At 45.3% G+C, this 13,843-nt stretch overlaps 1 protein-coding gene across 2 annotated transcripts in view; it reads right to left on the bottom strand.

The window, feature by feature from the left end:
- Positions 1-881: 881 nt before the first annotated feature.
- Positions 882-13,843, bottom strand: part of Znf609 (zinc finger protein 609) — a 196,095-nt gene continuing 183,133 nt past the window's right edge. For both annotated transcript variants that reach the window (XM_026384807.2, XM_026384808.2), the window contains exons 5-10: positions 10,994-13,331; positions 8,920-9,286; positions 6,539-6,714; positions 6,100-6,316; positions 5,538-5,616; positions 882-5,255 (exon numbers count right to left, since the gene is read on the bottom strand). In XM_026384807.2, coding sequence (XP_026240592.1) covers positions 5,543-5,616; positions 6,100-6,316; positions 6,539-6,714; positions 8,920-9,286; positions 10,994-13,331 — 3,172 coding nt within the window. In that variant the 3' untranslated portion in view covers positions 882-5,255; positions 5,538-5,542. The remainder of the gene's footprint in view (positions 5,256-5,537; positions 5,617-6,099; positions 6,317-6,538; positions 6,715-8,919; positions 9,287-10,993; positions 13,332-13,843) is intronic.

Here is a 13,843-nt window from a genome sequence, read left to right as displayed (position 1 = left end):
TGTGTTATACTGTGAAACGTGGGGTTGCTAGGAGTCTAAGACACATTGCGAGAGCCCCCTAGAGAGGCATGTACAAAATCAGCTTCGTCTAATAGAGGCTCTCTCCCTAGGATCCAAATTGTTTTTCCTTTTATATTACAAGTCTGAGTTCTAAAACTGGGTTTTTGGCTTTTGCATGGAACTGCCACATAACGTTCCCTATTGTTTCTCTCTCTCTCTCTCTCTCTCTTTTTTTTTTTTCCTACTTCCTATACCTCCTATAGCTTTGTAACTACTCTTGATTCTTAAGTTTATATGTGGGTCTCTGGCCAATTTTCACACCGTATTTCACAGAGCTTACTTGTGTTTTATTCTGGGCCAAACCATTAACCTAATAACCAAGTAGGTATTCCTTAAAAGACCTGAGTCAATACCCCCACTCCCCACACATAGTAGTATTAGAACAAGTCTGGGACTAGACACATTAAATTGAAATCAGAGTGGCTAAAAGCTGTCCCCCATTAAGCAGATGATTTCTAGGGGCAGCCTAAAGGGGACATAGGCAGTTTAGGATTCAGATGTTAAATCCAAGGAATCTGCTAGTAGAAAGGATAAGGGAAAACCTCTCAGTCCTTTACTTTTTCCTCCAAAGTTAGCAGAATGGACAGGAAAGATGCTTGAGATTCTCCTGCCATCTGTTGGTGGTTCCTGTTGCAGAGATAAAAGGAAGGACTGAATTGGAAATCCAGGTACCCTGTCAAGATTTCCCAAAAAATAGCTTTGCAGGAAAGAAATTTTGGTATTCAAAGTCTGAACTCCAGTTAAAAAAGCAACTTGGTAGAATTTTTTTGGGGGGAGGGTGGAGAGAGGGATAGAGATGTGAAAGGCAAACTAAGTCTAAATTTAAGAACAGGGACATTAAAAACTTTATTCAATAAATACAACAAATAATTTAAAAATATATTTCAATTCCAAAGCCAATTAAGAAAAGGAAGTAGAGGCAAAGGGAAAAAAAGCAGGGAAGTAGGAAGGTAGAGGAAAGGAGAAATGGGGAATAATGGTTTGGTTGGGCTGTGTTTCAGAAGATACCACCCTTTTAAATTCTGATCAAATGCTCTTGATCCATAACCCCTTAGCCCTTTTTCTGATGGGGTAACATAGGAGTCCACCAGCAAAGAATGATTCTCTGGGCTCTGGAGCAGAGCACTTTGGAGACTGGAATGTGTGAGGGTGGGATGGGTAGAGCAATAGGAGTCCTTTTCCAGTCATTCCTAACCCCCCAGGCGGGTTCAAGTAGTGCAAACTCTTAGGTAGAGAGCTCCCAGCTGCATAGTTCTTGGGTGAGCATCCAAACTAGGGCCTCTGGGAGATTGGTCCCAGAATACCAAGGGGTCCAAAGCCACTTTGGTGAGTGGGGTCTAAGGGTGAAAAGAGGAGAGGCTAGGACAGAGCTTCTGGGCTAAGCCAGTGACCAAGTCAGAAAACAATGCTGGGCAGGAAAGGGCTACAGGGCAGGTAGTTGGGACACTAGATTCAACAGCTTGCCATTAGCCAGGGAAGCTGAGGATGCACATGTAGCAGGACCAGAAGACTGGGAAAGCTGAGGGAAAACAGAAAAGTTCGGAGGAAGGAAGAGGCAGCTTAGCAGCAAACTCCAGGAGAAATAACCAGCAGCCCTCACAGATTTGTGATTGTCTCTTAAAAAGATTTATTTTCTCTTCTTGCCTGAATGTACAAAGGCAAAAAGAGTACAGTTTGTATATATATATATTTATATATATATATAAAAAAAAACAAGGAACTTGGTAATTTACACTTTTACAGAAGGGAACAATCAGGAAGACTGAAATTAAATCCAACAGAGCAACGCCAATGGAATAAAAGCTATGAACAGCAACACTGCCCCTCCAGCCCTGGCCTCCAGCTTGCCCCAACCTGCTCCCAGTGGGAGGGCTGAGCACCAAGGCAAGCGGGTGGGCTCGGGCAGGAGGGGCTGGGGGACAGGGCCTGGGAGGAGCTCAATCTCAGAAGGAGCCCATGGCAGGGTATCACTGGAAAGCTTCCTGGGATGCCCTAGTAATAAAACAAATGACAAAGGCCCAGAATTCTGGAGCCAACTAGCTGCCCAGTTGGATCTTGGGGGCGTCAAAGTAGACACTGGGATGGAAATGGGACAAATGGGGAAGTATGTGACATGAAGGGGCCTCAAAGCTTCTATACAATTCTCTAGCCCTTCTGTAGTCTTAATCCCCAACTCCTTAAACTAAGTTCTCCTACCCCTACACCCTGGAGTCTGGAGAAGAAAGTCAAGAAATGACCATTTCATCTCATTGGGTGCCTTCTTACCCGTCTGTGTGTGGTTCTTTGTCCTTGAGATGTGTGGAGAAAGTGGGGAAAGAAGGAAACTCCATGCACGCACACACACACATGAATAAGGCAGGGACTGAGGATGAAGGGAACCAGCACACCTTAAATGAGGAAGCGGTCATGAATCCTAAAGAGCAGCTCTCCAAGCTGCCCTTCCTGGGGATGAGGTCCTCTTTCCCTGTAGCTTCTCTTCCATGGGAGTGCCCAGGGAGCTATGTTTGTAGGGACCTGGGCAGGGATGGCTCAGAGAGAGGCTTGGTTTGGGTGTCTGGACCCTTGACCAGTAACCTTTTCTAGCCTCTGCTGGTGGGGGTAGAGATCATTGTTGAGTGTCTCATCCCTCTGACTAGGTCATGGGTGCCACAGGTAGCCCTTACCTGTGTTGCTCCTCCCCATATAGGAGAGGTGGACAGCAAATCTTTCACTTAGCACTTGTCAAGGATTCACCACAGCTGCTGCTTCTACTTCTGCATCATGTTATTTCAGGGAAGATTGTACCCAGGAAAGATCAGGGTGAAGAGAAGGCAGGCAGTGCCATTCTGCCACTGTTGTTTTCACCTGCTCTTCTGGGCAGCTCCTACTCTTTGAGGGAGACTTTTGATATAAGGATCAAAGAGCTAAATGTTTTTTAAAGGGTGGGGGGAAGCAGCTGTTCCCTTCTGCAAAATCCAAGGCTGCTCTACAAATACAGAAGTTCCTCCTTTCTGTGTCACAGAACTAAGTGGAAAGGCAGGAGTGTGGGGCCATGCCTGCCCAAAGAGAAAGAAAATTATTCCAACGGTTTCTTTACAATATGTACAGAGCACGCTGCAGGCCAGCGCCACAGATACAAACACACAATATTTTAAAACAACAGAGATGGGCTCTTGGCTCCACCCCACAGGAGCCTGGGAAGGCATAATTAGGCTGAAATTTAGTCACTCTCTTGGTAGGGGTGACTCAGGTTAGGTGGAATGAAGCTGTCTTCCAGCTACTTCCATAGATAAAAGGGAAGTCACTATTCAGGGCACTACCCACTGGGCAGCAGGAGGCAGAGGGATGATGGCTGTGAGGGAGGCTGCTTGGGACCTTGTCAACAGGTCTAAAGTAAGGGGCTTTTGGGGAAGGCTAAGAACCCAACATGAACAAAAAACAAGGACTTGAGAGTCTAGAGAAAAGGTCTGTAGATCAGAGGGGCTCTCCTCTTGGACAAATGACCTAGGCCCATCTATGTATAGGGCTGCAGAATTTTTAGAAACCACCCTCAACTGGGCATTGTGCTTACTGTCCTCCTATTCTCATTCTCCAAATTAAGTCACAGTCATATTCCTGCTCTTAAATTGTCACTTTTGGCACTCTGGTCACAAATTCTCTAGCCTTGGCAAGTGTCTGTCAATCTTTCTCTCTCAATCCAGAGGGTCAAAGAAAGATAGGAGGGGAGGAGAACAAAGAGATGACCCCTCACAAAAGCAAAGAGCTAATACTTCCCACACTCCAGGGAAGAAGTGACTCCAATAAAGCTACTGAATCATTATCATTTTCCCAGTGTACAGAGCATAAAGCTTGGACCCAGAGAGACTGAATTTCTAAGGAAAGCAGAGAAATGTTTGCTATCTCAAAGCACAGCTCCACTGAATTCACTACAACTCTGACAAGCAATGCTAGGATGTATTTTCCCAGGGTCTGAGGAACAAAAGGCCTCCTATGGCCAGTGGCCCCTAAAACAAAAACTTGTGTTACAAAGACACAGTTTATATTGGCACACATGGAGGTTATAGATTGAGCTATATAAAGTCATGTACTTGTTGACAGAACTGGGCTGTATACATTTGTAGCCCTAAATGAGGAAGTTACTCAAATGGCTGAATGCACAGGACATCTCCAAGAACTGCTGGGTGCTCCCAGGGCCTGCCTTCTGGGTCTTGCCCTAAAGTGACCCAGTAGACTCCAAGCTTCCCCATGCTGGGGGAATACTATTTTATCTGCCTGAGTCTTAAGAGCCAAGCAGTGGAAAAGAAGAGGCAAGATCAGTGTGGGGATCCCCCTGGGAAAAGCACCAAGGGGTTAGGAGGGAAGAGAAAAAGACAAGGAGTTGGGAGATAAGAAGCAGCAGGACCTAGTGGGGATGCAGTTTCAATTTCATGCTCCAACTCATTCAGGGTATCCCTGGGGAGCCCTGTGCTGGTGTTGAAACCCCTGCCCCTCTGCTTGACAGGCAGCTTCAAGGCTATGGTGGGGCAAATGCCTTGGTCTTCCTTTCTAGGCTAGGCTCTGAGCGTTTATATGTGCTCACATTGGGCGGCGGGGTGGGGGGAGGGGTCCTGGTCCTCTATGTTTGAAGACCTTGTTTTCACACAGAGAAAACAGCCCCCCAATATCTTTTCCTGAGATTCTAATTCCTCCACATGCTGTCTGTTCCCAGGGCCCAAACCACTGGGGAGATGCAGGAACTGATGATGGTGGTAATGATGGTAGAGGGGGTATGGCTGCTGTGCTGTCTTCAGACCTTACCCAGCGCTTGCGGGGTGGGGGTGGGGTCCCCTCTCTGGGGGTGTACTGCTCCGGTAGCAGACCAAGGCCTTGGGGAAAAGAGCAGTGACTTCTCTGGGCTGAGGCCATGTTCCCCTGGTTGTTCCCCTGGTTGCTCCCCGTGCCTTCATCTCCACAGAGGTGACAAAGCCATGATGTGGCTTAGAGAATAAATATTTTTGCTAAGTATCAGCTCTCCAGGTCCTGAGGAAGAGGGAGGGTCAGGGAGTTCCAGGGGTCTGGTGGAGGCGAGAGAGCCAAGGGTCTGCCTTCAGTCATGGTAGGAACGGCAAACAGGATGATCAACACCATTTAACTGATGTCTAAATGGCACGTCCAGCACCTCCTTGGGTGAGCCAGTCCAGGCCCGTGAAGTTGACTTTATCCGGGCACTTGGTGTTCTGCAAGGGAAACATGGACAGGTAACCAGGCACTTAGCTTGCTGGCATGACAACCACAAGATGGCGCTCCAAGAAAATTAACTGGCCAGTATTAATCCCTAGGGGCCACAGGTCTCGTAGATGCATACAGCTTCACAGGAGACTGTCCTACAATAGGCTTGGCAGGATTCCACTATTTCCAGACTGCTGACACCTCAGTTATCCCTCACTTAGGCTCCACAGGGATGCTGTGATCCAGGTATTTGGGCCCTATGTTGCCCCAAACAAACAAAAATTACTTACCATTCTCACCTCCTGGGGGGTGGGTACAGTGAGGGAGTTGAGCCTTGCTGGCTGGCAACAATGGCTGTAGAAGAAAGCCCTGGGCAAGTAGGAGGACATGTTAGTCCGGCATTCACAGAAACCTCCCCTTCACATTTCCTTTTCAACAGCTGGCTAGACACAGGGAGGAGAGACCCTTAAATTCCTAGCTCCACTGAGTTTTGGGTACTGACTGAAAAAAAAAATCTGATTCTTGGCCAGATACAGTGGCTGGGGGTAGACAGTATATAGTTTTTTTTTTTTTTTTTTAATTAAATAGATGCTTCTTTTATTTTGGCTGTGGGAATACCTGTTCCTTATTCTGTGAATATCAAAGTCAACATTCTGGATGAGTCTAAGAATCCCCCAGCTCCAAGGGAGTAAATAAATGTCATGTTTTAATAAGTATTTGCAGGAGGCAAGTACTTTGGATAGATTAGAAGCTTGAAAAGACAAAAGATTCATATGTAGGGGGGGACCTTACTATGAGCATTACTACTGGGATGCAGACCAAAATATAGATGATAGGGGATAATAGGCTTACCTGCTGCATAGGGTAGGTTGTACTGTGCTGGGAGCAATGAATACCCCAAGTGGTGGTGGTGGTGGTGTGTGGACATCAGACGCTGGGAAGGGGAGGTACGGGGCCGGTCGACACTTCGATCACCCCCGCCTGATCCCCCAACACTGCTACAGCTGCTGCCACCCCCAACCACCCCACAGACTCCCCGATCTCTCTCCTGAGAAGTTTTATCATTTATCTGGAAAGGAAAGGAAACACAGAGAAGCACCAGAGTGAGACATACATGAGTGATATAACCAGAGCCCCACATTATGATTTCCTGAAAATGCAGGACACCTATGAATCAAGAACTTGCCCTGATGAGTCAGTCAAGTTGCACTGTGGTTAGGACCTGAACTTGCCCACTGCCTCCAAGATTTTGGATCTCTGTTATTTTTGGATAATACTGTACTTCTCTTACCGTGGGAGACTTGCTCTTGTAGTGACTGGCATGCTGCTGCAAGATGTCCAGGGCTTTGGACTCTGAGCTGGATTTACAACTGACATTGGGGCTGGCTCGTGCCTTGTCGGCATCTTCACCACCTGAGACCTTGCTGCCATATGGGGAGAAAGAATAGCTGGAAGGCAAATAGGAACCTGGGGAAGGAGAAATCAAGTGGTCAAAGAAGTGAAAGGTAGAAGAAACTGCTTTAGTGAGCTTGGTTAAGTGGGCATTAGCTTTCCTAGGCATAGGCTGAGGTATTTCCTACCATGGTATCTTTGGGATAAGACTATTGGCTTGTCTTTTCTTTATTGAACTCTACAGGGAAAATGAGTGAAGGGATGCAAGGAATATGCCTTTAGTTTCCTGGAGCTGACTTCCCCTGACCTGGTATGGTTCTTTGAAGGACTCTCAGATTCTTTTGGAGGGGTGATATTAAAGTAGAAAGATCATAAAGATATAAAGTCAACTGGCCTTGGGATTAACTAAACCTCTGAAACTTTCTAGCTGGGTAATCTTCAGCAAATTAACAACCTTTTTGAGTTTTAGTTTCTTCATCAAAATGAAGACAAGAAGATAATGTTCATAAATATCTCAGGATAGTGCCTGGATTGGAGCAAGCCTTCACAATACACAGAACTATTATTTTTATATATATGAGTGTATGTGACAGGAAGTAAGGAACACCTTACCTTGCTCAAGGAGTGAGAAAATTTTCCATTTCTGTTTGAAAAGCTTACTTATTCTACTTAGAGTCTGTCTTAAAAACAATGTCACCAGATGTCATGATTATTTAGGTTGTAGGAAGGTGGAAGCTCTAAGTAAGTTAGGAAGTGCCCAAGTCTGGGGCTGGAGATGTGGCTCAAGAGGTAGCACGCTCGCCTGGCATGCGCGGGGCGCTGGGTTCAATCCTCAGCACCACATAAAAATAAAATAAAGATGTTGTGTCCACCGAAATCTAAAAAATAAACATTAAAAAATTCTCTCTCTCTCCTCTTTAAAAAAAAAAAAAAAAAAAGAAGTGCCCAAGTCAAGGCCGGGGATGTAGCTCAGTGGTAGAGTGCTTGTCTACATGCATGAGGCCCTGGGTTTAATCCCCAGCACTGCAAAAAAAAAAAAAAAAAAAAAAAAAAAAAGCCCAAGCGAATCTGAATGTAGAATAGTGATTATTAGGGGTTGGGGGAAGGGTAAGGAATAAAGAGAAGTTGGATAACAAGTATCCAAACACAGGTAGAAGGAATATATTCTTGTTTTCCACAGAAAAGTGGGTGGCTATAGTTCACAATAAGCCTATTATATTTTATGAATATTATATTCATAAATTCACAATAACCCTATATTTTATGAAAATCTGTAAGAAAAGAATTTGAAGGCTCAAACATAAAATGCTAATCATCCTGATTTGATCAGTGCATGCTGTATACATTTGTTGAAATATGACATTATATCCTATTAATATATATATAATTATTACATGTTAAGATAAATATCAAGACAAAGTTAAATTGAATGCCCTTCTACCCCAGAAGAATCCCACATGACTCTGGGCAATAGAAATTGGCAAGTAGAGTTGACTAAGAACATTTTCTTCTAAAAACTTTTTTAAAAAAAATTTTTAGATGTTTTTGGATCTTTATTTTATCAATTTATTTATATGTGGTGCTGAGAATCGAACCCAGTGCCTCGCAACATGCTAGGCAAGAGCTCTATGCTGAGGCACAACCTAGCCCCTAAAAACTTTTTAAAAAAGAAAATGTTCTTATTCAACTCTACTTGCCCCACCCCTCTAGGAACTCATGGATACCAGCATAAAGAGCTAATCTTTCTCAAGTTGAACCTAGCCAGACATCCCCTTACTTCAAACAGTTCTTCCTGTCTCTCGATTGCCTTCCAAACTTTCAGCTGAGCATGATCTTGCAACTGAATATGTACATTGTTCTGATCTGAATTTTATTTGTTCCACATGTCTCTACTCTATCAAGTTATAAGGTTTTTGAGAGGTGGGAACTAATGTCTTTTATATTCTCCATAGTGCCTTGTACATTGCAAAATTTAGAGCATATGTCTGAAAAAAAAAAAAAAAAGCCAGCTTAGATGGTGATACTAAGAGTATCAATGAGAACTGACAGTAGAGGCAACCCTCTAGCTTCAACAAAGGAAGGAGAGCCGGTCCCTCAGACTATAATCAGGAGTCATATAAGGAGCTACAGGAAAGTGTGACCACTTCACAGAATGATACAATCTAAAAAGGGCTGTCAACTAAACAAGCCTCATTGAGTCTTAGTGCCAAGCAACAAAACTCTGGGTTTGAAATCTCCCTTCCTGGTAAATGGAGCAGAGCTGGCACTAGGATGCTATACCTGGGTAGTTCTGCATCATCACAGCAGGCATGCCCCTGTAGCTGGGGTGGTTGGGATCATAGGACTGGCTGTAGGAGTAGCCGTGCATATAAGGGATGTAGGACTGGTGCTGGGTGAGGGGAGAGGACACAGGCACATGGACACTTGGTCGCGGCTCCTTGCTCCCAAGGCGGGACTCCTCAGACGTGGGCAGCTTGCAGTCACTACTTGTGCTTTCCTTCCCATCCTCCTTGGGGATAGAGTCCTTACTCCGACTCCTTTCCTCCTTCAATTTGCGATCCCGTTCCTCTTTCCACCGCTCATCCTCTGACTTTATATCTGAGTACTTGGCAGGATAAACATATGTCCACATCCGGGGTTCTGCCTCCTACAATAATCACAGAATGAGGTGTTGTACACATAAGACAGAGATATAGTTCAAGCCCAAGTCCCAGAATAAATACAAGCACACTAGACTCCTGGGGCAGGGTAGGATCGTGGCTTTTATTGATCTTTGTTTACAATCCAATTTTGGTTTCTCTTGTTTAAAAAGCTCCCCACTCAAGGAGACAAGATGTGGGGAGAGAAAAAGAAAACCTATCAGTGTATGTTCTCTAGGCAAGCACAAACATTCTGGGACAAATATTCCTGGAATAGAAGGGGCTACCTCCTTCTAAGACATTTAGATTGTTTCCTTTCTTCAGCACACTTTTTTTTTTTTTGGTGTGTATGGTGTGCTAGGGATTGAACCCAGGGCCTTATACATGCCAGGCAAGCAGTCTACTAATTGAGCTATATCCCCAGCTTCATTGTTTCCCTTCTTCAGGGTAAGCTCAATGGGTAGAAAGCTATCACTGCTGCCAGGTCAGAGAAGGAGGGTAAGCATTCACCAGTAGGGAAGGGAAGATAGTCTAAGTTCCATGAACAAAGATGTGAGACTCTACATTCTCTGTTCTAATTCCACCTACTAAATCCCCTTTCTCCCTCTTCTTCAGTTCTGAAGATTGAATGCAGGGCCTCATGCATGGTAGGCAAGTGATATACCATTAAGCCACATCTCTAGTCCTTTTATAAATTTTATTTTCAGACAAGGTCTTGCTAAGATGCCCAGGTAGGCCCCAAACTTGCGATTTTCCTGTCTCAGTCTCCCAAGTAGCTGGAATTACAGACATTATCACAAGTGGCTATAAAATTGTTCTTAAAGAAAATGAGTAGTGTACTTTTGACCTGCTCTAAAAAATGAAGAGATACCATTAACTCATTCCATAGGAAGGAACTAAACAGTGGGAGGAACATTATACTAGGAAATAAGATATCTAAGTTCTAGTCCTGGCTCTGCTAGTGAAGGTTCAAGTAACTTTAGACAAATCAAGCTAATGTACCTAGGTCTTTCTTATCAAATGGGAAAAACCTCTTTTACAGAGCTATATAGTGTTTACCCCCATTCCCTGAGACTCTGGATTGAATCCAGGGGCCCTCTATCACAAAACTACATCCCTACTCCTTTATATTTTGAGATGGTCTTGTTAAGTGACTGAGACTGGCCTCAAACTTGCAATCCTATCACAGCCTTTAAAAAAATCATGAAAACAATTTACAAAGATAAAAAATTCCTAAAATCATAACTCTAAAACTCTAATTTTTAAAGTCTATGTGTTGCCGAAGCGAGCACTGTTTTTTTTTTTTTTTTTAAAGGTATTGGGGGTGCTGGGGTTTTGGCTCAGTGGTGGAGAGCATGCCTCGAACATTGAGGCACTGGGTTCGATCCTCAGTATCACTTAAAAATGAATAAACAAAATAAAGATATTGTGTCCATCTATAACAACAAAAAGGTATTGGTGATTGAACCCAGGGATGCTCTATCACTGAGCTACATCCTCAGTCCTTCTACTTTTTTATTTTATTTCAGACAGGGGCTTGCCAAATTGCCGAGGCTGCCCTTGAACTTGGTGATCTTCCTGCCTCAGCCTCCAGAATTATCCACCATACCCACATTTGCTAATCTCAAATGAACCCTTATCTAAGGATAGCCCTCATTTGTGAGGGAGACAAAGTTTAGACAGTATTTCCACTTCCTCCCAAGGGCAAGAGTTACCTGTCGGTACCAGAGTATTGGATCCACCTCTGCCTGTCGGCCACACTCTGTGCCTGTCTTAGCCTCAGAGGCCTCCTTGCCTAGGTGGCCGGTCTCATTCAGCTTCACTTTAAGGCCTTCAGGGGCTTGGCTGGGGAGTTTTGAAGAGTCATCTAACTTGGGAATGATGACTGACTTGGCAGGATCAGTCCCTGGCTCCTTGGCTTTGCTGGGTCCTGACTTCACCAGGTCTGTTAAGCTGGGAGCCTTGGTGAGGGTAGGTGGAATTGACGGCTTTTGCTTCCACTCGTCCTTGAGTGCTGCCTCTCGTTCCTTCAGGCCCATCTCTGCCTTCTTGTCCAGTCCCCGCTGCTGCTGCTCCAAGCTCTGCCTTTTCTGTTGTTCTTCATATTGCTGCCGGTAAGCCGTGTTAGTGCTCAGGAGGTGAGTGTGGTAACTCTGGTCACTGTAGCCATAGGGGGGCACATAGGCATACTGGTTGTAATACAGGGACTGCATGTACATGTTGGGCCGTTGCTGGATGACTGAGGGCTGCTGACTGGAACTCAGTTCAGGCTTCTTTTCCTCACAGACATCATTCTTCACTTTCCCCTCTATACTCTCAGGTTCCTCATCCTTTTTCATCTTCAGGGCCTGGCTCTCCACTCCTGCCTGGTTGCTGGGGTTCAGAGCCCCTGGGCTAGACTGTGCATAACTTGGAGAGTAGTAACTCTCAAAGCCTTGATAATATGGTGAGTCTTTGCTCTGTGGCTGAGGAGGGAAAAGAGTTTTCTTAGCCCCTTCCTTAACCAACTGTTCAGGGTCCTTTGATTTGACACTGTCCACCTTGCCTTCCCCATCCTCCCCAGCATCAGAGATGTCAGAGTATGCAGGGCTATTGGTTTTGACTGAGCTGGCTTCAGCTCCATTCTGGGTCACTACATGTAAGGGAGTCAGGGGCTGGGTAGGGGTTGTGCTATCTAGGCGGCTGCTGCCTCCAATTGAAGGGCTGGGGGCATTGTCTGTGAAGCTGTAGATTTTATCAGCTTCAGCCTTGATGCTAGCCAGTCGGCTTTGATGGGGGTCTGATGAGCCATTCAGGAGTCCTTCCATTTTCATCCCATCTCCTGATGATTCCCTGAATGGACTTTTGCCTTCTTCTGTTCGACATACCTTCCCAGGGGTCAGAGGACTTTCAAGTTCCTTAGAAGATTCCTTCTTTTTTTTGTCTTTCTTTTTCTTGTCCTTGGCTGGAGTCAAGGCAGGGTTGACTGAAAAAGGTTCTCCCATAACAGTGGGCTTGGGCTGAATGGGCTTGAGTTGAGGACTGTTAGGCATGGCTTGAACCACTGTGGTGGTCAAGCCTGAGGAGGAGCCTGGGCTTGCTGCTGTGAAGGTAGCTGTCTGGAAAGTGTAGATTTGCTGTGGGGGGATAGCAGGGGCAATGGGCCGGGCTGACTTTAAGCTCTTGGAAGGAATCTTTTCAGGTTTCAAACTAGAGGGTTTTTTACATTTCTCTTTTTCCATACACTTCCTTTCCAAAGAATCAAAGGCGTCATTGCTTGTTTCATCCACTACTGAGGGTCCATCATCAGAGCCATCATTGGATAAGGCCCCAAGGTCTGTGTCCCCTTCCCCGCTCAATTTTTTCTTACAGAGGCCTTTTGTGCTGAATTTATTTGAAGGAGAGGGACTATGAGGCTCCACGAGCCGAACTTTGGGGGTAGCTGAACGGGCAGGGGACAAGGAACCTTTCTGTGAGACAGGTGCACCATTGCAGCTCCCGAGGTCTGCATGGAGGGTGGGCTCTTCTCCATACTCACTGTCTCCATCTGCTTCAGGCTTGCTGTCATCATCTGTATGGGCATGAGCTTGGTGATACTTAAGTCCATTGATGTGCTTGTACTTCTTGTTGCAGTTTGGGTGGGGACAGTCAATTAGAACTGGAGAGGGACAATTTCTATCTAGAACAGTGGGTTCCACCTTGGTCCCAGGGAGGGGGCCAGTGGCTGAGCCCATGGAATTTGTACGGACACGCTTGCTCCCTTTGGAGTCCTCTGAGCTAGAATTCAGCTCCATGTCTGAAAGGGGTTTATTTTTCCGCTTATTAGCTGAGGAAGGGCTGGCCTTCACATCTTCTGAAGTGCTGCTGGCAGGTGGGCGATGCTCTGAAGAATTCTGGCTGCCCCGGCGGCCTTTGCTATTGGCTCCTGCTCGGGTTTTGCTGCTGCTGCTGGTCCCTTTGCTCTCAGAGGCTGTGGTTGTCTCGTTGACAGGTGTGTTACTGTTCGGACGCATGCGTTTGCCTCTACCTCGACCATTGCGCATTTCCAAGTCACTGGTGGGTGAGTCACAGAATCTTGGCAAAGAACAAATATAACAGGATAGTATTAAGAAGAGAAACCATCTTTATTTATTTGTTTATTGGTACTGGGGATTGAACCCGGGGGCATTTAACCACTAAGCCATACCCCCAGACCTTTTTTTTCTTATTTTATTTTTTATTTTAAGACAGAGTCTTACTAGTTTGCTGAGGCTGGCTTTGAACTTGCAATTCTCCTGCCTCATCCTCTTGAGTAGCTGGGATTACAGGTGTGTGCCACTGTGCATGATGGAAAAAAAAGTCTTTAAACCAGTTTAGTTGTAGCCTCCAGAAGAACCTTCCAGATGATGACTATTGCTTTCAACAAATATGATTTGTTGAAAGAATTTGTGCTTGTGGGTACTGCATTAAGTGGTGAACTCCTAGGATTTTACCTGCATGCCAGTTACAAATTATTCCCCAGTATTTCTCTTTAAAGCCATGTGGGGAAAGAGTAGTCATGCCTGCATTTGTTTCATCACACAAAGAATAGTCATTCTGCATTTCCT

The sequence above is a fragment of the Urocitellus parryii genome, chromosome 6, assembly GCF_045843805.1.
Source record: "Urocitellus parryii isolate mUroPar1 chromosome 6, mUroPar1.hap1, whole genome shotgun sequence".
NCBI lineage: Eukaryota > Metazoa > Chordata > Mammalia > Rodentia > Sciuridae > Urocitellus > Urocitellus parryii.
The sequence above is the reverse complement of the archived record's forward strand: the minus strand, read 5'-3'. Positions and strand labels throughout refer to the sequence as shown.